Genomic DNA, 25,609 nt, shown 5'->3' on the forward strand with positions numbered 1-25,609 from the left:
GTGGGAGGCCCTCTCAGCTCATCTTCCAGAGCTATCAGAAATTGGGCTGAGAGTCTTGATATGAATCATATCACAGACTAGAAAAGGAAGGGGGAGTCCAGCTGAGAAGCACACCTTGAATGTGCCCCAAGGACACTACCCAAAGTCCAGAACCAAGGGGATACCCAAAGTCCCTAGACACATGCGGTACTGTGGGCCCCAGAGTCCCGGAATCTTCCAGTTGTCTAAATGTTGACTTTTCTAATATCCTTTTCCAGCTTCCTGTAGGATAAGCAACAGGAAAGCAGCAGGCTAGCAGGGCTCTGGGACATCACTTACAAAGAAGTTTTGTGAGTATGCTTTTGTTAGCATCATCAGGAGTGAGATTTTTAGCTGAGACCACTCATACTACCTTTCCCTCCCCCAGGTATGTGGGATCCATTCACCCATTCTTCTGCTTATACACCAGCCTACCATCTCCAGTCAAATTTGTTATGCCATACTTTCCACACTTCAGCCTTGAAAAAGTTTTCCAGGATGCTTTTGAAATACATAGATTAGCTGAGGAGGAGGAAGAAATGGAAGAGGAGGAGGAAGGGGAAGAGGAGGAGGAAGAAGAGGAAGAGGAGGAGGAAGAAGTGGAAGAGGAGGAGGAAGAAGTGGAAGAGGAGGAGGAAGAAGGGGAAGAAGAAGTGGATGAGGAGGAAGAAGAAGGGGAAGAGGAAGAAGGGGAAGAGGAGGAAGAAGAGGAAGAGGAGGAGGAAGGATGGGAGGCTACTAAGAGTGACACCATCTCTTCCACATCTGCCTCTTTAAAAATCATTTTACCCCCCTCCTGCCCTTCCCCACCTTCCACTCTCTCGTCCTGTCCTCTGTTTTGGGGCAGTCCAGATGAGACAGAAGGGTCTGTTTCCTGGATGCTGAGAATTTCCCAGAGCTGCCAGAGCTCTTACTCCTTCACTTCACGTAGCAACTTAGATGAAGAATCTGGCAGCCTGGAAGAAGAGAGGCTAACCAGTTTGAAGTTGACAGATGATGATGCCGAGTGGCAAAAACTCAAAAAGCAAAAGGTATCTCAACTTGTCAATCTTCTGATCCTCAAATATAGAATGAAAGAACGCATTGAAGAAGTGGAAATGCTCAGAGTTGTCACAGAAGACTACAGGAAACAATTTGCTGTCATCTTTAAGGAAGCTTCTAAGTGCTTGGAGATGATTTTTGGCATTGATATAAAGGAAAATGATCCTGTAAGCAGATCTTATGTTCTTACCAACACACTGAACCTCACATATGATGACAGCAACTGGAGATTGCCTAGAAATGGCTTCCTGATAATTATTCTGGGTGTGATATTCATAGAGGGAAACTGTGCCTCTGAAGAAAGTGTGTGGGAATTCCTGAATGTGATAGGAATATATGATGGGAAGGAACACTTTGTTTATGGGGAGCCCAGGGAGTTCCTCACTAGAGATTTAGTGCAGCAAAATTATCTGAGATACAGGCAGGTGCCCGAGAGTTATCCTCCACATTATGTGTTCCTGTGGGGTCCAAGAGCCTACTCTGAAACCACCAAGATGAAAGTTCTAGAATTTTTGACCAAATTTACAAGGAGGGACCCAATTTATTTCTCATCCTTATATAGTGAGGCATTGAGAGATGAGGAAGAGAGAGCCTAGGCCAGAAAGGGTCCCATGGATTAGTACCATGTTCCTAACAACATGGGGCTGTCTAATTACTGATTTTAAAAAGGACAGTCAAAATTTTAAGTAATTGAGGGGTGGTCAAGGTTAATCTGGTTATGTATCATACTTAGTATAGGGCAACTTTGTGTTCTGATTCTAGATGATGGGAATTGTTTCATCTGTTTTCTTTGTGGGTACTTTTTTCCAATGCTCATCTTTGTAATTGAAACTGTGTTATATTACCTTTGCAATATAAGTTTTTGATTACTTACATCTGTTCCTGCACCAGATTTTGAGAAAATATAGGGGAACTAGCCAATGGTTAATCTTTGGGTTCTGTTAATGCTTTGAGTCAACTCTGTAATGTGTACCCAGATTAGTTTGTTAAGAAAACAGGAAAAATGGTAATAAATCTTAAGATCTCTGCTCACCGATTCATTTATTTTCCAAACATTACTTGGAGATATCTATCTATCTATCTATCTATCTACCTATCTATCTATCTACCTACCTATCTATCTATCTATCTATCTATCTATCTATCTATCTATCTATCTATCTATCTATATGTATGTATATATTGTTTGTTTGTTTATTTGTTTTATCGAGACAGGGTTTCTCTGTGTAGCTTTGCGCCTTTCCTGGAACTCACTCTGTAGACCAGGCTAGCCTTGAACTCACAAAGATCTGCCTGCCTCTGCCTCCCAAGTGCTGGGATTAAAGGCGCCACCACCGCCTGGCTACTTGGATATATTTTTTTAAATTGTACTTATTTTATTTTTTATGAGTATGAATGTTTTCCCTGCATGCATGCATATTTAACACATGTGTCCCTGGTACTCACAGAGGTCAGAAGAGGGCATCAAATCCCCTGGATCTGGAGTTTCAGATGATTGTGAGCCACCATGGGTGCTGAGAACTGAATCCAGGTCCTTTGCAAGTAGCAAATACTCTTAATACCTGAGCCACCTCTAGCCCCAAGTTGGATATTTTATTTTGGAATGTGCATGGTTTTGGGGAGGAGTATGCAGATAAATAACCACATTCCCTTCCTAGAGATGGATAGAGTCTGGGAAGATGACTGTGAAGACATAATAAACAAGAAGAAGGGTTATGTTGGGCAGTGAGGATCCTTTGGTCATTATCCAAGTGCAAATACCCTGAGCCAATGCCAGAGACCTGACTTAGTGAGTCTTTGAGGAGAAAGAAAATCCTAGGATCAAATTAAGTTGCTCCTTGAGATTCCAGCAGAACCAGAGAGAAATCCCTGGCTGATTCCTGGAGCTTCTGCCTTGGTCCATTGTCTGCACTTAATAATTTTTGTTTGTCTTGGATTTTGAGACAGGATCTCTTCAGACCAGGCTGACCTTGAACTGATCTTCCTGCCTTCACATCCAAAGTGCTGAGATTGTAGATATGCATTGCTATATCAAGCTATTCAGTCTGACTCACAAAGCCAAGCAGATTTACATAAGGGTCTCCTGGCAAATAGGGTGAGAATCCTTCTGATTGCTGCCTAGAGACCACCAGGCTGCCAGTCTTTCTCTTTGCCTGGGTGATCTCGAGCCAAGGGATTGTTGTTTGGTCAAATCTAACCAATATCTAGGATATGGTGGCAATAAAATTAGTTCAGAAAGTATATCCAGAGGATGACAGCTGGGAGGGGAGGACACTTCAAAAAAAAAAAAAATTCTAGTCTCTTCAAGGTTTTTCAGCCTGGGAAAAATGACTCACATCCAAAATAATTTAGTTTTTAGAGAGAAAAAATTCATGACTTATTTGGAAAGCTGCATCTTGGGCTGATTTGATATTGATTCTCCTGTTGAGCACATTTTTCCCCCTGAATGAGTATGTGGAGGGCCAAATTAATATTCAAACTCAACTGACATTCATTATATACACAATTATATGCAGACACTGCCAGATGACTGTTAGCCTATATATTACATGGTCCTACATGACATTATTGTTGACATCAGCTCCACAGAGAGCCAGCATCAGAGTGCTTGGGAGTTACCTCCAAGATCATGAGATCACACGCCTGGTAAGTGGCAAGGCTGGACAGTAGTTCATCTTGAGTCCACATTGTCCTCATGCCTCCCAGCTGGCATTCTACTTATTTTCTTTTTAAAGATAAGGCCTCATGTAGCACAGACTGTCCTCAAAATTCATATGTAGCTGAAAATGACTGAGTATCTGATCTTCCTGCTTTCAACTCCCAAGCACTAGAATTGCAGATGTGTTTCACCTTGCTGGCTTATGCATTGCTAGGGATTGAACCCAGGGCCTAGTGCACACTAGGAAGGCACTCTACTCTCTGAGGTACATCACAGACCCTTTTGTCTCCATTGCCAAATGTCCCAGATGGCAATGAGGTTGTGTCAAAATAGTAAAAGTCTTGGGAAAACACTGTATAACAACTTGAGGGTCATATTCAATATGACTTGGGGATTTTTATCTTCCTTTTTTCTTGTCTTTTTCCCAAAATGTTTCTTGTAATTGAAGGGTTGCTTAGCATATTCTTGTTTGATTGGATGTGGTTTTGTCTTTTTAAGACAGGGTCTCCTTATATAGCCCTAGCTTGTCTGTAATATTTTGCTTCTGCATCCTGAGTGCTGAGGTGACAGGTACTTTACCATGCCTAGTCAAGAATTTTGTATTTATTTATTTATTTATTTATTTATTTATTTATTTATTTTTTGGTTTTTCGAGACAGGGTTTCTCTGTAGTTTTGGAGCCTGTCCTGGACTAGCTCTGTAGACCAGGCTGGTCTCGAACTCACAGAGATCCACCTGCCTCTGCCTCCCGAGTGCTGGGATTACAGGCGTGTGCCACCACCGCCGGCAGCAAGAATTTTGTTTTTAAATGACACTAGCCACATGCTGGTTGGCATTTTTTTCAGGCTTAAGAATAAAGTTTTAGGCAGGACGGTAGTGGCGCACATCTTTAATCCCAGCACTCATAAGGCTGAGGCACAGGTGGATCTCTGAGTTCCAGGCCAGCCTGGTCTACAGAGTGAGTTCCAGGACAGCCAGGGATACACAGAGAAACCCTGTCTAAAAAAAAAAAAAAAAACAAACAAACCAAAATTAGTGTTTTTCAAGTCAAATTGGGAACTCTAATATGTGTGTGAGTGTGTGTTTGTATATGTGAGAGACAGGCAGAGAGACTGATTTGGCAGATGCCGGGAGGATGGAGGGAGAAAGTACTGGGAGAGATAACTGGAACTGGGGGCATTTCAGGAGCAAGGTAGAAACCTACTGCAGTGGAAATTCCCAGGAATCTATGAATATGACCTTAGCAAGGACTCCTAGTAATGGGGGATATGGATCCTGAGCTGGCCACCTCTTGTAACCAGACAAGGCATCCAACAGAGGGATTGGGACACCAACCCAGCCACAAAACCTTCAACCTACAGTTTGTCCTGTCTGCAAGACATTCTGGGGCAAAGATCACACAGAAATTATGGGAGTGGCCAACCAATGACTGCTTCAGCTTGAGACCCATGCCACAAAAGGGAGCCCATGCTGAACACCCTCTGGAGGGTCAGAACAACGGTCCAGAAACCTAGGATAGAACCAAACATGCCCAGAAAAAAAAAGTAGATGAAATGATTCCTAATGATGTTCTGCTATACTTGTAGAGAGGAGCCTAGCGTAATCATCAGAAAGGCTCCATCCAGCAACTGATGGGAGCAGATGCAGAGACCCACCCCGCCAAACATTAGGCAGAGCTTGGGGAATCCTGTAAAAGATGGGAGGAAGGATTGTAGGAGCCAGAGGGGTCAAGGACACCACATGAAAACCAACAGAAACATCTAACCTGAGCTTGTAGGGGCTCACAAAACCTGAAACAACCACCAGCGAGCGTGTAGGGGTCTGACTTAGGCCCTCTGCATATATGTATGTTATGATTGTGTAGTTTGGTCTTCTTGTAGGACTCCTGATAGTGGGAGTGGGGTTGTCTCTGAAGCTTTTGCCTCATTTGGGGACCCTACTCCTCATACCTTGTCAGGCCTTAATATGAGGGGATGTGCCCAGTCTTACTGTAACTTGATATGCCATGTTTGGTTGATATCCCTAGGAGGCTTGCATGCTTTTGAATAGAAAAGGAGGAGTGGATTGGGAGGGGGGGGGGTTGGTGGAAGGGACTGGGAAGAAAGAAGAATCAACAAAAAATAATCAGAACTTTTTGGTGTATTGTTATTTTTCTGTTTCTATGACCAGATACCTGACAGAAAGCAACTTATGAGAGAAACAATTTATAGTGGCTTAAGATTTAGGGGGTGGAGCCAGATGGTGGTAGCACAGGCCTTTAATCTCAGCACTCAAGGAGGGGGAGGCAGGCAGATCTCTGTGACTTCCAGGCCAGCCTGGTCTACAGAGTGAGTTCCAGGACAGCCAGGGCTGTTACACAGAGAAACTGTGTCTAGAAGAAAGAAAGGTTTAGGGGGTTGAGTCCATCATGGCAGGGAAAGAGCTGGGCATCAGGCAACAGGAATTTGCTCTAGTCTCAGACGACCAGCAAGCAGCGAAAAGAAAGTGCTGACATTCTTTTGGCTGTCTTCATTCCCCTTTTAATTCAGAATTTGGAATGTTGATGCATTTTTCATCATTTCATAAAACTTCCCTAAAATTATCTGTATCTGTCTCCTCTCCATGTTTTCTTCTTACCCACTGTATTGTACTGGCATTCACTTTTGCTTCCTTTACTTGATATAATTAACTTTGTATATAGGTGTGTTTGCGTACACACATACACACACAGACATAAATTTTCAGTCTCACATCTGCCGTGGTGCAGGTTGTTTTTAAGACTCGAGTCATGCCCCAGGGACAGATCCTGATCCCACTGCCAGGAGCCCCTTAAAACAGACCAAGCTACACAATTGTCTCACTTATGCAGAGAGTCTCTTCTGATCCCATGTAGGCTTGCATAGCCTTGGTGCAGGCGGGGAGGGGCTTGCTTCTGCCTTAACTGAATGTACCAGGCTTTGCTGGTTCCTCATGGGAGGCCTTACCTTTTCAGATGAGGGCATGAGGGTGGGTTGGCGGGAAGGCTGAGGGAGAGCAGGAGGGATGAGAGGGAGATCTATGGTTGGTATGTAAAATGAATAAAAAAAAATCTTAATAATTAAAAAACAGACTCTAATTATGATATCATTGTTGTCCAAGATGAAGCTCACATACCTCAATACCCAGATAATTGCTCTCCTATCTAGTGAATCTGCTTTGGGCAGTGACTCCAATGTCTCTCTTGGAAGCCCTTGGCATAATGAGTGTTTTTTGCTTTTTGTTTTTTGTTTTTAGTGCCTAGTGTGTGCGTGTAATCATCTGATCAATATGACAGAGCCATGTGTCTTAGAAGACAACAAGCTGGATCTGCTCAGGATAATCAGATACATAAAAATAATGCTTTACTTCCCGTCCTCTTTTTCTCAGTTTCTGTCTGATGTAGTGGTACAAATTTTACTTCTGCATATGGTGTTACTGTTATGCCCAGATCATGGGGACCCCCAAAAGAACACCACAGAGACTGAATCCCACATGTAAAAGCAAAGAGCCTTTATTCTCTTTAAGCTCCAAGCTTGGTCCCTCTGTCCGACACAGCCGTGAGAGCAGAGAGCCCCAAGTTCAGGTAGGGTGGGTTTTTATCATAGCGGAGGTTGGGGTGAGGGGATTTCTAGAGATCAGGACCCTGATTGGCTGACAATTGTCTAGGGGTATCTGTAAAACAAAAAATAGGTGTGTGCTAGACTCAAGGACATCTGGCCACCTTATCTAAGGGTTGGAATGTTTGGATGTCAGGTACTTCCTCATCCCTGGGTGGATCCCTTGGTGGTATCAGTTTAAGGCTTTCCTGGATCTGGGTGTTGCCTGGTACTAAGCCTGTCACAGAAGCTGTGTCTAGGCCCCTAAGCCTGTCATGGCTGCTGTGTGGTCAAGCTGTTTTGGGGCCCCTCCACATTACCTTGGGTCCATTTTTGCTTCTTTTTGCTTCATCCTGTCCATTCTCTCTAATGACATTTCTAAAGTGAGGAGAACAACTTTTATATTTATCAGTGCAGATATAATTTCTGGTGCTTCTCATTCTTTTCGTAGATCTATAGTTCTACTTTTTATCATTTCCTCCTTTGCCTGGAGGATTCACCATTTCTTGTGAACATCTGTTGGTGATGAAAGGGCTGTGTGTATTTGCAAAAATTTATAAAAACCACCACCAACAAAAAGCCCACAAGTCTTTATCTCACCTTCGTTTGTGAAATACAGTTTCATTGAGTGTAGAAATCCTTGTGGCCAACATTCTTCTCTTTCAATAAAAGTGAAGATACAAGTCAATGACACCTACTATGTAAAATTAAGTGTATTCACATTGTTGTGTGAAGTATCTAGTTCCAGAACTTCTTCATGACTAATACAAACACCACACCCATTAATGGTCATAGCCGGGTCTTCCCTCCCCAAGTTAAAAATCTCCACCTTTACAGATGGACCTGTCTTGAAGTTTACATGGAAGTTTGAATCACACAATATTTGGTTTCTGTTTTCATTGTTTTGACAGATTTTTTGCTGTCTTCATATCTTATTCTTCAGTATGCAAAGGGGAATGCTGTCTAATTTTAGGATTGTCTTTTTTTCTGTAATTTTAAGCAATATGATTCCTGTGCACCCTGGTATAATCTTGAACTTTTGAAATTGTCAAGAATCCTAAAGAGTTTTCAAAGCTTCTTCAATCTATGAGACTATACTTGTCCTCACATTTCCCATCCATCTAGTTTTTCCTTTTATTCTTTACTTTTGAGATAGGCTTGCATTCATTAGTCTGCCTTGATCTGGACTTGAACTCATGGCAATCCTTCTGTCTTAGCTGAGATTACATGCATGTGCTACTAGCTCAGCTCTACCTTTACCCATTTCTGTAGCTAGAGTTTTCCTGCTTGGCCCACAGCCAGGACAAATCTCTCTCACCTGCCAGTCCCACAGTCGCTCAGACCTGACCAAGTAAACACAGAGACTTATGTTGGTTACAAACTGTATGGCCATGGCAGGCTTCTTGCTAACTGTTCTTACAGCTTAAATTAATCCATTTCTATAAATCTATACCTTGCCACATGGCTCGTGGCTTACCGGCATCTTCACATGCTGTTTGTCATCGTGGCGGCTGGCAGTGTCTCTCTGACTCAGCCTTCCACTTCCCAGCTCTATTCTCCTCCTTGTCCCGCCTACACTTCCTACCTAGCCAATGGCCAATCAGTGTTTTATTTATTGACCAATCAGCAACACATTTGCCATACAGAACATTCCATAGCACATTTTTTTCAGTAATTCTTCTCCATCCCTCCTTTTACTTTCCTTTTTTGTGGGGGAGCTCCAAATATATGCTTGTAGTTGTTGTACTATAGTCCATTTAGTAGCTTCATTTTTTTCTCTCTAAGATTTATTACTGAAAGATTCTATTGCTGTATACTAAAACTCATTAATATTTTTGTTTTTAACTAAAACTGTAGGCTTTTAAAACTCAAACATTATAGTTCTCTGCGAGTTCACTTGGGGTTCTTTGTAGAAGCTTTCATGACTACATCTGGCCTGTTTAAAGTGCCCTGTTTAGTATTCTTTTATGTTGCTAATGTTCTGCTCCAGATCTCTGACCAAGTGTTCCACCACTGCACTACAGACGCAGTTTCGAGCATAGAGAATACAGTTAGAATAGCAGTTTTAAATGTTTTTGCCTGACTCCATGTTTCTAGATGAGTTTTAATCAGTTGATTTTTTTTATAAATATAAGTCAATTTTTTGTGCTTCTTTTCATGGATACTGACATATTTTTCATTAGTGAAATGTATTCTTTGATAATTTCATACATGTTTATACTACATCCTTGCTACTTTGGCTATACAACCATGCTTATCTCCTCACCCTATAACCTTTTTTCCTCCTTGTAAGTCTCTTCCCTATGTTTCTGATTTTTGTTTTATATTGTGAGGTAAATCAGGGCTATTCATATGACTGTGGATGTGGAACTACTTACTGGATCCTGGTAGACTTCCTGGATCTCCTTTATTATACTATTTCTCTCATGAAAAGGGTTCTTTCCTCTGCTTTCGTGAATTATGCTGACTTTCTTTGTCCCTCATGTATATTATTTAGGTATTTTCTGTCACACTGCCTTAGTTGTCATACAGCCCTTTAGTTTTTGCTTGCCTTGGAATGTTTTCATTTCTCCATCAATTTCCAGAGGTAAAATTTTGCTAGGTATAATTTGGCAATTATTTATTTTCAGTCTTTGAAATGTATAATCCCGTGCTCTCCTGAATTTACAGCTGTGAATGAGAGATCTGATCTTATTCTGATACATTTGCTTTTGCTTGTGAGTTGGCTTTTAATATTGTTTCCTTGCTTTTTATTTATTTATTTTTTTGAGATAGGGTTTCTCTGTGTAACAGCCCTGGCTGTCCTGGAACTTTCTCTGTAGACCAGGCTGGCCTCTAACTCATGGAGATTTGCCTGCCTCTGCTCTCTGAGTGTTGGGATTAATGGTGTGTGCCACCACTGCCCAGCTTTGCTTTCTACTTTTGATATCTTGACTATGATAAGTTATAGAGAATGGTTCCCTGATTGTTCTGTTCATGGTTTAAATGCTCTTGGGTTTGGACTGCTCTAATTTCATTGGATAAAATGTCTGTCTTTACACTTTATATTAGCTCTTTCCACTCTGCATTACTTTACAAACAATGTTCTTCATTTCTGAGAATATGACACACAATGAAGCATGATTATACTCTCTTCCACTTCTTCCCACCGATTCCTTTCAATCCCTCTAGCATGGCCCCCTCTCAACTACATGTTTGTTTGTCTGTTTATAACCCATGAAGTCCAGTTAGAGCAGTTAGTGCTGCTCGTGTGTGTGTGTGTGTGTGTGTGTGTGTGTGTGTGTGTGTGTGTGTGTGGCCATGCACTGGAGCATGGACAACCTATCAGTGGTCACATCTCCAGAAAGAATGGCTTGCTCTCCCAGAGCAACTATCCACTGGTAATGGCTCCTCCTTCAGTAAGGGGTGGGGTCTGGAGGTTATCTACCCAATCTATGCCAGAATTTTGGCTGACTTGATCTCCTGCAGCTTTTGTACAGGTAACCACAGCTTCTCTGAGTTCATGAATGTGGGATGCTATCTTCTGGATAGGACTTGGCCATCACATACTCTGCATTCTTATGTTTGGTCTTTTGAACCAAACCCAGTGTTCTTGGAAGTTTTGGTCATGCACATTAATTCTCTTATGTATGTCTGAATGTGTTCTTTCAGTCTTGTCTTCCATCCCTGAAACTTGTTCTTATGCCTGGTCTTGTCTGTTGAGAGATGCTTTCTACTGTTTTTTTAAACATTTATTTCATTTATGTGTATGAACGTTTTGCCTACATGTATCTGTGTGTACTATATGTGTGCCTGGTGCCCATAGAGGTTAGAAGAGGGTATTGGATCTCCTGGAACTGGAGTTACAGATGGTTGTGAACCACCATGCAGATGATGGGAACTGAACCCAAGTCTTATGGAAGAGAAGCCAGTGCTCTTAACTGCTGACTTATCTCTCCAGCCCCCCACCCCTGCACGTCTTTTAATTTGTTTCATTCATTAGTTTCTAGCATTTTTATTTTTTTTCAGCCTCACTTTCCCTGCCCACCTTTTCCTCCTTGTGTTTGAATTTCTTTTTCAGTTTCGTCCACTTTGTTAACTTTATGGTCTACGCTCTTCATTGATTTCCTTATTTCATTTGTCTGTTTATTTGAATCACTCATGTGATCACTTCTTTTTAAATGTAGAACTCTGACTTCCCTCACTGGGATTTCAGCTATTTTGTTATCTCTGGTTTCAAATGAAGATGTGAGATTGTGGAGGTGTTGTAGTGAGGTGGACAGTATAGAGATTGCTTAGCAGCCAGGAACCCTGCTTGACAAGAGACACACACACCCCTTTCCTTGGTAAGTTGCGACATTTACCTGCATTGAGCTGTATGTATATTTTCCTTCAAACAGTTAACCAGGCCACTCCTCCCTAGAAACCCTTAGATAAATTGCTTTCAGTGACCAAATATAATCCTTGAAATTAAGGCAAAGTGGGGTGATCCAGCCTGAGCTGGTTTTAGGTATACTTGCAATAATTCTGTGCCTTCAGAAAACTGTTAGGGAAACACCCCTCCTATGTCTAGACATGATTATATGCACATATGATTAAAGTTAAATATGCCATAGGAAAGATGTGCAGAGTGATCAAAAGCTTGTGTAGCCTAAACCTATCAAACAAAATAAGAAACCTCCTACCTTGCCCCTTAGCTAGTAGCCCCTCCCCTTGAATTCCATTAAAAAGAGGTTCCAAAGAATAACCTCCTACTTTGGAGCATTGTCGCTCAAGTAGTCCCCTGCACTCTCACAGCATATGTGGCTTATACTTTTGCTTTGACTCTGAATGGAAAACTCTTTGCTATTTATCTGCACTTCAATTCTTCACATAAGTACCACCATCTGGAAACACCTAATCTAGACAGAGACCAGGGGTAACAATAGTGGCATATTTTTTTTGTTTGTTTCTTTATTGTAGTTTGTCAATCTGTTACGGTATATATATATATACTCCAGGTTTTATTTTCACCTTTGCCCTTTTTTCTGTTTTATTTTGTATATGTTTTATAGGTGCCTTGTCTTGATACTATATTCTCCACTACTATATGGAGGAAGCTGACTGCAGTAACAGATATAGTGAATGATTTGGCATCGTTCCTTGTGTTAACCTGCTTTACATAAGGCTCAGAGATTGTGCTACTGATTTGAAAAAAATGCAGTTTATAGTTTGTGGAGCAAAGGATATACTTACATAGAGAAATAAGTTGGAAATAGGAATAGGGGAAATATAGGATAAAATATGAAAGATGAGGTAAATGTATGAATTAGAAGCATAAGAAATAGGAAAGAAAATGTTTTAATAATGTTTATTTTTGAGGATTATATCATTTTCCCTTTTCTTTTCTTCCCTTTAAACGTTTCCATGTATCTTTTCTCTCTTTCATATTAACTGCCGACTTTTTTTTTTTTTTTTTGGTTTTTTGAGATAGGGTTTCTCCATGTAGTTTTGGTGCCTGTCCTGGATCTTGCTCTGTAGCCCAGTGTGGCCTTGAACTCAGAGATCCGCCTGGCTCTGCCTCCTGAATGCTGGGATTAAAGGCATGCGCCACCATCTCCAGGCCCTACTTTTCTTTAATTGTTGTTATGTGTGTGTGTGTGTATATATATAAATACAATATGCAATCTTCTCAGTCTAAATAATGTTACTTGCATGTGTATGTTTTCAGGACTGATTTCCCTCTTGTTGAGCATGTCTTAGGTCCAATCACAGAGCTATTGATTACTGCCAAGGTATGTGTGACACAATTACACCCTTAGGCATATTGTGCCAATGCTGGTAATTGTTGTAGTTCATAGACATCATAGCTGTGTAGGAATATTGATTGCTCCCTCCCTTGGAAGCTAGCATGGTGCCTTCTGGTACCATGAAAGCTAGTCCTCAGGGAGGAAACTTTCAGATCACATCAAACTTAGGTCACCTGGATTATGTGTCCCAAGTGCATGGTGTTTTCAGTAATAAGAACTTACCCTTCCACTTCTGGGAGGCAAGTAAAGTCAACAATAATGGTCTTTAATATTTTGGGAGTTCCTGGACAACCCTGACCGACAACTCAAAAGGGAGTTTTTCTTGCCTGGCATTTGGATTTTTGTTAGTCTATTATGGCCTTTAGGGAGAGCATTATCATCCCAAATGGGAAATTTCCATTTAAACTATACATACATACAGAATTACTTGTATTATGGGACTTTTAAGTAGATAGCTATTATGATTCCTTATGGCTTTTTCAAATGTCCTTATTGTTATTTTACCTTCTGCCCTCCTTTTGTATTTATTTCCTCCCTAATTAAATTCCCCCTTTTCCATTTCACCCTCCAAATTACTTCTACCATGCTATTCCACTCTTTATTGCCTGTCCCTGCCACAATCTCCTTTTATTTTTCGGGTTTCTGCAGTTACCCTAGCTAATACAGTCATAGCTGAGGGATTGAAGCTCAGAACCTCAGCTGAGAGTGAACATATGACATTTGTCTTTTGGGGACTGGGTTATCTCAATATGATCTGTCCTCTTTTCGTTCATTTATCTGCAAAGTTCATAATTTCATTTTTCTGTAAAGCTGAATAGTATTCCATAGGATATATACACCACACTTTCCATTATCTGTCCATTGGTTGAAGGGTATTTAGGTTGTTTCTCTCTCCTAACTATTGTGAATTGAGTAACAATGAACATGGCAGAGCAAGTATCTGTAGAGTAGGATGTTGAGTATTGTAGGTGGGTCATATGGTAGATTTCTTTTTAGCTTTTTAAGCATTCTTTGCATTAATTTCCAAAGTGGTTGGACTAGTTTGCCATCTCACCAACGATGAATGAGGGTTCCCTTCCCCCACATCTTTTCCAGCATTTGTTGTTGGCCGTTTTGTCAATGATAGAGATACTGCATTGGCCAGGAATTGAACTCAACTCTCTTGTGTGTGAAGGGAGACTTCACCCATTGAACTGCCAATGCACCTCATATAAGATTTGTTTTTTTTCTATGTGTAGAGTGTTTTACCTGTATGTATGTCTATGCACCACTTGTGTGCTTGGTACCCATGGAGGCCAGAAGAGGGCATTGGATCCTGCCATCATATGGGTATTGGGAAGTGAACCCAGGTCAAGAACCAGTGCTTTTAACTACTAAACTATCTCCATTGCCCTGTATTTCTTATTTCTTTAGCCCTTTGTCTTATAGTAATAGGATATATTGCTTTTACCAGGTTTCACAGAAGCAGCTTCTATATTATTATTTTTTATTGGTAATAGATATTTTTCTCATACAATGTGTCCCAATCACAGTTTCCCCTCCTTCCACTCCTCCTAGCACCCCCCCATCCATTCCCTGAGATCCACTCCCCTCCATTTCCTCTTCAGAAAAGAACAGGCCTTCAAGAGACAACAGCCCAACAGGACAAAACAAGACACAGTAAGACAAGGCAAAAGCCCTCATCGAGGCTGAACAAGGCATCCCAATAGGAGGAAAAGAGTCCCAAGAGCAGGCAGAAGAGTCAGAGATATACCCACTTATTGGTGAAATTATTAAGGCCACTCCACATAATTTAAAGGGAGGTTTATTTTGTGGGGTAACTTACAAGTGAAGGGATAGGCTACAGGGTCTGGGAAAGGTGTGGCGCAGTCCGGTGGTGTTCTCTGGAGAACTCTGCTCAGTCTACCTCCAGCGTCCAGTGTCCAGGAACCAAGAGAGCCCACACATCCGGATCTCGGGTCTTCAGCGTCCTCTCTCTCAGCCCCACCTTGTAGGCATGACGATTACCGAAGCTTCAATGGGGATTGGAACTTCCATGTCAAAGCTGGAATGGCTATTCACTACACCCACTCCCACTGTTAGGAGTCTCACAAAACACCAAGCTAACAACCATAACACATACACAAAAGACCCGGTGCAGACCCGTGCAAGGCCCTGTGCTTGCTGCTTCAGTCTCTGTGAACCCATGTGAGCTCTGCTTAGTTGATTCAGTAGGCCATGTTCTCCTGGTGTCCTCCATCCCCTCTGACTCCTACAGTCTTTCTTCCCCCTCTTCTTGGGGGAGGCTCCCTGAGGGGAAGGATGGAGTTCTCCAGTTTACACCCTGTCTCTGTATAATGTCTAGCTGTAGGTCTCTGCACCCACTCCCATCTGCTGCTAGAGGAAGCCTCTCTGATGATGGCTGGACAAGGCACCAATCTATGAATATAACAGCATATCATTAGGAGCCATTTCATTGATTTTTTTTTCCCCAGTCCTGTTTGGTTCTACCCTAGGTCTCTTGGCTATGCAGTCTTCAGGTTCCTGGCTACCCAGGCAGTGTAAGGCATGGGCTCCCTCTTGTGGTGCGGGCCTCAAGTTAACCCAAGCATTGATTGGCCCCTCCCACAAGTACAGAGGCAGCTTCCAAATGTACCATTTTACCTGCAAGTCCCTTGTTTGTTTTTAAGGATGTAATTTCTGGGGCAAGTTGTCCTGGCTCCCTCATGTGTTTCTTGATCCATTTCTAGAATAAGACATTTGCCAAAGGATCCTTGGTTCCTTTTAAATGAAGAATGATATGCTGGGTGTGATTAGTGCTACTGAGATGTCGTTTCTTCTAGAACCTCTCAGCTAATTTAGCGGAATATATAGGTGTGAATTCCACATTTATTTCTAGAATCCTCAGCTGCTTCATGCTTTCTTCCTAGAGCTTATCATTGTTTTTCGTTTGGAGAGAGACAAAGTAAATTGAGCTTACGTTTTTTTTTTTGTTTTTTTTTTTTTTTTGTTTTTTTTTTTTGTTTTTCCGTTGAGACAGGGTTTCTCTGTGTAGCTTTGCACCTTTCCTGGATCTCACTCTGTAGCCCAGACTGGCCTCAAACTCACAGAGATCCGCCTGCCTCTGCCTCCCAAGTGCTGGTATTAAAGGCGTGGGCCACCACCACCCGGCGATCTTCTTAACCCTAAACTACATATGTTAAATGAAATTATTAGTATGCTTGGCTTCAGACACACCAGGCTCTAATTGTTTTCTGTTTGCTCCATCATTGTATAGTGTTTCCAGACATATTTCTGTGAAACTGTTATTATTATGATTCTGTCTTAGCCATACTATCAGTTACATACCATGCCTATTTTATATTGACAGTTTAATTTTTATGGTATCTATTCTTATGGGCCATATTCTATATTGAATAATATGTCATTTTAGGTATAATGTGAGACTGTCACAAGAGTAATAAGCTACTTCCTCCTCCTTTTTTGAGCTATTAGTGCCACACACATTTTACTTCGGCATATGTTATAACTTTCTTAGTACATTGTTTGCATTTTTGCTGCACACTCAAGATCTTCCTGTAAAAGATTACAGAATAAGTATTTCAGGCTTTACAGTACATGTGGTATTGCTTGATTGCTTGTATTTTTTCCAATTTAAAAATATCTTAGCTCACAAATATACATAAACATATCCTAGCCTGGATGTTGCTTGCAGGCAAGCGTTTGCCAATCCATGCTTTAGATATTCTATCATCTTTTAAGTTGTCTTTTTCCAAATATAAAATGCCTTTTCTATTTACTCTCATTTTACCATTTCTGTTGCTCTTCATTTCTTTATGCCGATCCACATTTCCACCTGTTATCATATTCCATCTGCATGCTAAACGTCCCAGTGCAGGCCTGCCTGCCATAGATTTTTCTCAGCCTGGGAATTCCTCATCTCTGCCTCTCACCAACATTTTGAAAATGAGTCTCTTATTTTCTGCCTTTTATGGTTTTTGATGATAGTTGCTTGCTTTGGCTTTGACGTAATATTTTCTTTTCTTACTGTTACCATCAACATTTCCTCCTTTCAATGATAATTTCTCATATTTTGAACTTAAAATATCATGACATCATTTCCCTACTTCTCCTTTTCCCCTCTAACTCCTCCTGTGTACCCCTTTGCTGTCTCTCAAATTCATGTAGTGGGTAGCCATTCCAGCTTTGGTCTGGAAGTTCCAATCCCCATTGAGGCTTCGGTAACTATCACGCCTACAAGGCAGGGACAAGGGAGGGTCCTGAAGACCCGAGATCCGGACGCGCCACCGAGCTCTCTGTTCCTGGACCCTGAATGGTGGAGGATGACCGAGCAGAGCTCCAGAAAACACTGCTGGACTGCGATACACCTTCCCCAGACCCCGTGACCTACCTATACCTTCATTTGAAAGTTGCGCCACTAATAAACTTTCCTTTTAACTATGTGGAGTGGCCTTAATAATTTCACCAATAAATTCATTGCTCTTTTTCTTCAATTTTTGCACACATACATGTATTCCTAAATATATAAACACAATCTGCACAGTCTGTATGTTATCTGTATATATATATGTATATATATATATGATCTTTTTATATTTGTTTTTTTCTCTCTAAAAATATTGTTTTTCATACAATATATTCTGATTACAGTTTTCCCTCCTCCTACTCCTTTTATTTCCTCCCTACATCCCCTCCCATCTGCATCCACACTCTATCTCTCATTAGGAAATGAACAGCTATCAAAGGAATAATACTAGTACTAATGCTGCTGCTAATAATAATATAAAAACAAATTGAGATAGGACAAAATAACCAAACAAGAAAAAGAGCAAAAGAAAAAGCACAAGAAATGCATGTAGATTCAGAGACACATATGTTCATACATGGATCCCACAAAACTCCCAAAACAGAAGCTATAAATATACACAAAGGACTTGTAAAGTTTAAAAAAAATATGCCCTGACTTAACATTACAAGATAAAGAACCTCCAAAGATTCCATTGAGTTTGTTTTGTGTTGGTGATCTGCTTCTGGTCATGAGGTCTGCCCTTAAGAGTGGTTTGTTCCCCAGGTGGTGGTGGCACATGTCTTAAATCCCAGCACTTGGGAGGCAGAGGCAGGTGGATCTTTGTGAGTTTGAGGCCAGCCTGGTCTACAGAGCGAGATGCAGGAAAGGTGCAAAGCTACACAGAGAAACCCAGTCTCGAAAAACCAAAAAAAAAAAAAAGTGGTTTGTTTCAGGCAGTGGTGGCACACGCCTTTAATCCCAGCACTTGAGAGGCAGAGGCAGGCTGATCTCTGTGAGTTCAAGCTCAGCCTGGTCTACAGAATGAGTTCCAGGATAGCTAGGGCTATACAGACTAAGTGTGGTTTGTTCCCCAGTGTGACTCCATTGAAGAAAACTAATTTTTCATTTGCAAGTGACTATCAGTTGGAGATAGCTTCTGGGTTAGGGATGGGGGGGCATGTGTTCTATGACCCCATCTGGTGCAGACCTGTGCAGGATCTGTGCCTGCTGCCACAGACTCTGTGAGTTCATATGTGTGCCCGTCCTGTTGTGTCTAGAAGACCTTGACTCCTTGGTGTCCTCCAGTGTTTTCTGGAGCTCTGCTCGGTCATCCTGTTCTATCTGACTCTTAACACTCTTTCAGCCTTCTCTTCCACTGAGTTCCCTGAGCCCCAGGGAGACATTTAATGGAGACATCCCTTTTATAGTTGAGTGTTTCAAGGTCTCTCACTCTCTGAATATTTTCTGGCTGTGGGCCTCTGTGCTTATTCCCATCAACTGCAGGAGGAAGCTTTTCTGATGATGGATGAGGAAGACACTGATCTATGAGTATAGCAGAAGGTCATTAGGAGTCATTTTATTGTTATTTTCCTTTAGCAGAACAGTAGTATTTGGTTTTCCGTTAGGTCCTTGGCCTATCTAGTCTCAGGTCCTTGGCCACCTAAGTAGCATTGGGTATGGGTTCTATCTCATGGAGTGGGCCTTAACTCACATCAGATATTGATTGGTTGCTTCCATAAGCTTTATGCCACCATTGAACCAGCATATCTTGTAGACAGGTCACTCTTGTAGATCAGGGTTTGTAGCTGTGTTGGTTTACCTTTCTCCTTTGGTAGTGTGCAGAGTACCTTTTAGTATCACGAATACTAGTCAATAGGAGTGAAGGCTCTAGCTGGGTAGCAGCTTGACTTCACTGTGTTCAATGAGTTGTGTAGGTGTTGTCTTCAGCAATAGGGTCTTACCATCAGTTTATGGAGAGCCATCCATAGCTTTTGTAATAGCCTGGGTTGTTTGGGTGTTCCCATGGGCCCCCTTTTGGCAAGAACTCAAGTAGATGTGACCCATTACCAGTATTGGAAGCTTCATTTAGTAATGAGAGATGTCTAATTGAGGTTCTCTCACCTGTTATTTGGTGATTTCATTTAGATTGACTTCACAAATGTATATATTTTAAGAAGCTTCTACTGTATTAGACTTCTATATAACCCTTCAAATTGACCTTAGTTTTTGTTGCCTCTACTCATATTCCCTCTCTCACCCCCCTCTTCCCTTCCCCTCCCCGTTTGACCACCCTGTCCTCCCCATATCTATACATACTTATGTATTCCCATCATTGGGAAATCCCTCCCTCCCCTATAGCCTCTTACTCTCTACCTAACCTCTGTGGCCCTGTGGATTGTAGCCTGCTTATCAACAGTTTAACAGCTAACACACACATATGAACGAATGCATACCATCTTTGTCTTTCTTGGTTTGGGTTACCTTACTAAGAGTGATTTTTTTTTCTAGTTCCATCCATTTACCTATGACTTTCATTTTTAATGGCTGAGTGATATTCCATTATGTAAATGTACCTTATTTTTGTTATCCATTCATCCATTGATAGACATTTAGGTTGTTTCCAATTTCTAGCTATTATGAATACAACAGCAGTGAACATGGTTGAGAAAGTGTCTCTGTTGTAGGATTAAGTGTTCTTTGGTTATATGCACAAGAGTGATGTAACTGGGTCTTGAGGTAAGTCAATTCCCATTTTCCTAGGGAACTGCCACACAGATTTCCATATTGGCTGTACAAGTTTTCATTCCCACCAGCAATGGAGGAGTGTTCTCCTTGCTCCACATCCTTGACAGCATGAGCTGTCATTTGTGTTTTTGATCTTAGCCATTCTGATAGGTGCAAGATAGAATCTCAAAGTAGATTAATTTGAATTTCTCTGATGATTATGGATGTTGGGCATTTCTTTGTGTTTTTTAGCCATTTGTGTTTCTTCTTTGGCAAATCCTCTGTTCAGATCTGCACCCCATTTTTAAGCTGAGTTATTTGTTTTGTCAATGTTCAGTTTTTAAAAAATTCTTTACATATTTGGACATTAGCCCTCTATAATATATGTAGTTATTGAAACTCTTTGACTATTCTGTAGGCTGCTGGTTTGTTTAAACGATGGTGTTCTTTGATGTACAGAAGCATTTCACTTTCATGAGGCCTTGTTTATTAATTGTTGTTTGTAGTGCTTGTTCTATCAGTGTTCTGTTTAGAAAGTCTTTTCTTGTGCCAACGAGTTCGAAACTATTCCCCCTTTCTCTTCTATCATATTGAGTGTATCTGGCCTTATGTTGAGGTCTTTGACCCATTTGGAGTTGAGTTTTATGGAGGATGATAAGTATGGATCTATTTGCATTCTTCTGTACACAGACATCCAATTTGACCAGCGCATTTGTTGAAGATGCTGTCCTTTTTCTACTGTGTATTTCTGGTTTCTTTATTTTAAAAAAAAAATCAGGCATCCATATGTGTGTGGACTTATTTATGGATCTCTTTTCTGTTTATCCAATTTAGTGTTCTCTGACTAGCTATATCAATGTTGCCAAATTTTCTTTTTAATTTTTCCTGTTTTTAATTTTCTAAATTTTTTATTATTTCCTCAATTATATCTTGTCCCGTCTTAGATATTTTATATAATGTATTACTTAGATGTATTTATATAATCTCTTTTTTGAACTTCCATAACACTAACTGAAAAAATTTGATGTTTTCTTTCCAGTTGTTTTATTGATTTTTGGTATGTATATAGTATATATGTGTGTACATGTTCATTTGTGTATGCACATGTGTGTAGATGTACATGCTGTATGTGCATGAATGTAAAGGGCAGATATTAAGAAACTCAGGTTCTCTGGCTTATGTGGCCAGCACTTTACTGATTGACCCAGACCCCAGCTTTCTCTTCCAATTTAGATGCTCTACTTTGCACATCTTACTTATACTAATATTTCATTTCAAGTAAGTTCTATTGATTTATCCCTGCTTCATTCTGTTTTCCTCTACTGTCTCCAATGGTTTGATGTACTGATTTTCATGAACTTTATTCACATAGTAGATTTTTAAAATTCCAATACTTTCTCCCTTTCTTATTGTTTGCCTCTCTGCTAAGATTAATCATCTCATTGTGTACACAATTCACATTTCCTCTTGGCTATTCAATTCAGTCATAAGTGTTTAAAAGTTTCAAATATAATAAAATCTAGGTCTTCTCTAAGTCAATTTTGTTTCTTTGCTTTTCTTCCTGGCTATGTGCTTATTGTATTTTCTAAGTTTTTAAATTGAATGAGAGATAGGTTTATAGAATTGTAAAGACTTAAGTTAAAAAGCCTTTTGAAATAGGTATGTTTCTTCTTTGGCTGAGCTCTTAATGTGTGGAATGTTGTCAATTTAGTCAGTACTTTAGATTGCTTTGAGATTTGTTGTGGTCAGAGTCAGTCTTTCATTTTTAGGTTACCTTACCTGTTCATAAACCATGCTGCTTGAGAGTCATTCTCAGTGTTCCTGAGCTTCCTGCAGACTTCCCCAATCTCAGCAAGCATGCCCTTTGCAGTGTTAGACTGCTACAGTTCTCTGTTTAGTGCTAATCTTGTGGCAGCAATCTGGTTCCTTTGTTCTAACCTTAGTTGCATTCAGAATCTATATCTTGTTCTTACACATGGATGGACTTTTCAACTCTTCTGTCCCTCCTGCCCCAGCTGCCAGACTCTGCCTTTTCTCTGTGGAAGGCCTTAGGTAGAAGTTTCCTGTCTCTGCCCCACAGATGGCAGACTTTCACTTTGTACTAATGCAGACTACCAGACTCAAAAGATTTTCTGCCCCTGTTCTAAGGACAGATGAACTCTGCTTTCATTCTTCCCTAAGAAGTCGGGATCATCACCCAGTTCTTGAACGTGGAAAGTGGTTTTCTCCCTTCCTCCTAGTGGTCAACAAGTGTTACTTTGGCCCCTGTCCCAAACACCCTGGAGTTTAGAGCATGCTTAGAGGGCTACTCTGTCATTGTCCTACAACCCGCCTACTCTTCCTCATTTATGCTCAGTGAGGTCCTCAGGAGAAAAATCCTATGTGTGAATGTGAAGGCTGTTGTGTGTGCTGCTATTTCATCAATACTCAGTCTTCTAAGAATTCAGTAAAAAATAAGCTAATTGTGTCACAACCTTTCTCTAGGTTGGCTATTACTTCTCTGTTCTCCCAAAATTAAAGCTTCATATATTTTGTCTTTCCTTGAAAGGCATGCTTGAAATTTAATTGATTTTCATTTTTTCTTTTTGCAATGTTAACTCTCAGAATGGCTCTGTGGTTTTATAAAATAGCTGCCTTCTCATTGTTAGGTTGGATATGATGCCTTAAGATTATGGGTCTGACAGGGTGGCTCAGTGGATGGAGGTGCCTGCCCCCAAGGCTGATGATCCAAGTTCAGTCCCTTAGAGCCCACCTGGTGAAAGGTGATTCACACAGTTTGTTCCCCGATTTTCAGTTGTGTTAGGTGCATATCCTCTACAATAGATAAAATAATACAATAAATTAAGAGTATGCATTTGAGGGGCTAAGTAGTTTAGTGGATAAGAAGTTAAGAGAATAAGAGTTCAGTTCGCAGTACCTACATTGGGCAGTTCACAACTGTCTGTAATTCCAGCTACAGGGAATCTGACTCCCTCTTATGGCATCTGTGTGTATCCTCACACAAGTGACACACATATTCAAACTCAACTCACACATGCACATACACTTGAATAAAAATAAATCCTTAAAGAAAGAGTATGTCTATTTTTAGCTTTTTGAGGAATCTCCACACTGATTCCTATATTAGCTTCACTGGTTTGCACTCCCACCAACAGAGAGTAAGTATTCCTGTTTCCCAACGTCCAAGCCGGCATCTGTAGTTATTTTTATTTTTATTTTTTGTTGTTGTTATTTGTCTTATGGATTTATTTTTTTTTTCTCATCTTAACCATTCTGGCTGGAGTAAGATTAAATCTCAGAGTAGTTGTCATTTGCAATTTCTTGATGGATAAACATGTTGAACATTTTCACAAAATGTTTTTCAGATCTTTGTTTTTCGTCTTTTGAGAACTCTCTGTTTAGTTCCATTTTTTGTATGTTTGGGTTTTTTAGTTAATTGTATATTCTAGATACTAACCTGCTGTAAGATGTACAGCTGGTGAAGATTTTATTACATTATGCAGACTGCCTCTTTTCTTGCAAGATAATGCCTCACTGTACAGAAACTAATTTCATGCATTCCTGTTTATTTATTAATTATTAATTAATTAATAATTAATAAACAGGAACTGCTAAGTGGTCTAAGTGACTGCCATTTTTGGGTCCAGTTCAGAAAGTCTCTTCCTGTTACAGTGAGTTCAAGTATATTCCCTACTTTCTCTTCTATCAGAATCACCTTTTCGGGTCTTATGTTTGTACTTGATTCATTTGGAACTGGATTTAATACAGGGTATGAAATAAGAAACAAGTTTCATTCTTCTACATCGAGTTTGACTAGCACCATTTGTTGAATGAGCTGTCTTTTTCCAAAGTGTGTACTTTTGGCTGGTGAAACCACTAAGGAAATCAGTGTGGAGGTCCCTCAAAAAACTGGAAAGAGATCTACCACTTGATCCAGCGTATATGGACTTTGCATATATGCAAGGGACTCTGCATCCTACTGTACAGTTCTTGTTCACTCATGTGCCTTCCTGTTGTATTCATAGTAGCCAGGAAATGGAAACAGTGTACATGTCCATCAACTGCTGAATGGATAATAAAAATGTGGTACACTTAAAATGGAATATTATTCCACCATTAAGAAAAGCAAAATTATGAAAATCACAGGTAAATGGATGGAGCTGGAAACAATAGTTCTGAGTGAGGTAACCCATATCCAGAAAGACAAATGTCATATGTTTTCTCTCATTGTGGATGTTAGCTCTGAACCCTGCTTGATATGGTAATGACTGGCCTGGCAAGACATGCACAAGCATCACAGGAATAACCAAGCACTTTCTGAATATAGAAGCTGCTCCACAGGATGAACCTGTCAGGTCATGGCACCATTGTCAGGTCATGATCCTGTGACTAGACAAGTCATAAGTCCTAGGGGAGAACCCATAATTATTATATTGCTAAATGAACACAGTTTTAAGCCAACTTCAGTGACTTATTGTTATACCCATAGATTAATGCATCTCTCAATCCTCATCAAAAAGCTTCTGAAGTAAGATGGTAATTAGCAGAGACCCACAAATGGTCAAGGTGCAGAGAATAAAAGACTGCAGAAGGCGCGGTCGTAAATGGAACAATGGTATCACATCCCCTCCTCACAAGGCTCATTGTGGAAAAGGGGGCAGAAAGAGCCCAAGTGTGAATGACTACAAGGAAACACAATATCTTCTGGACACAACAGGGCAGCTACACACAGGAGCTCAAAGTGGTTGTGACAACATACACAAAACCTGTGGAAGTTCAAGTCAGACCAAATCCCAACACGGAGTGGAGAGGTGGTGTTAAGTCCCACCTCCGGTTGAAGAACTATTGGCATGGAAAGCCATACACCCAAGAATATATTGTCAGTACAAATTGGACTTTATGTTTATAAACAACAAACAAATTAGGACAGAAAGTTGGGCAGACAGCTAAGAGGTGTAGATATGATCAAAACATAGTGCATGAAATTCTCCAAGAACTACTGAAATATTTTAAAGTATGCATTTGAAGGGACTGCCTGCTTTGATTTAACATTACATTTGTGAGACTCATCTTAATTGTTAATGTAGTCATATTATTTTGATTAGCCTACACTATTTTATTATGTGACTGTACCTCAATCTATTCTATTGTTGATGACTATATATACTTATTTCTGACTTGATGGTATAACAAATAATGCTAACATATCTATATCTATATATGTTAACATATATGCATATTTAATAAATCCTAACAAATATATACATATTTCTAGGAGAGAAATTGTTGCTTATATATAGCTATATATATTTTACATTTAGTAGATAATCCTACACCCTTTTCTAAAAGTGGTCTGGAAATTTTGTTTTTATCAGGAATTTGTGACAATTCTTGTGTTTCAAACCCCTGTTAATATTTGCTGAAAATTTTACAAAAATGCACTAATTATGTATGGTAAACATATTGAAAAGAGAATATTTTAGAAGTGTCCAATTTGCTGTATTTTGTAAGTGACTAC

General features: G+C 40.3%; 1 protein-coding gene across 1 annotated transcript; it reads left to right on the forward strand.

Moving 5' to 3' along the window:
- Positions 1–473: 473 nt before the first annotated feature.
- Positions 474–1,655, forward strand: LOC128116100 (melanoma-associated antigen B1-like). The gene has a single exon (XM_052747364.1). The coding sequence runs from the start codon at positions 474–476 to the stop codon at positions 1,653–1,655; it is 1,182 nt and encodes a 393-aa protein (XP_052603324.1).
- The last annotated feature ends 23,954 nt before the right edge of the window (positions 1,656–25,609 follow it).

The sequence above is a fragment of the Peromyscus californicus genome, unplaced genomic scaffold (assembly GCF_007827085.1).
Source record: "Peromyscus californicus insignis strain IS unplaced genomic scaffold, ASM782708v3 Scaffold_10__1_contigs__length_136768540, whole genome shotgun sequence".
Lineage (NCBI taxonomy): Eukaryota > Metazoa > Chordata > Mammalia > Rodentia > Cricetidae > Peromyscus > Peromyscus californicus.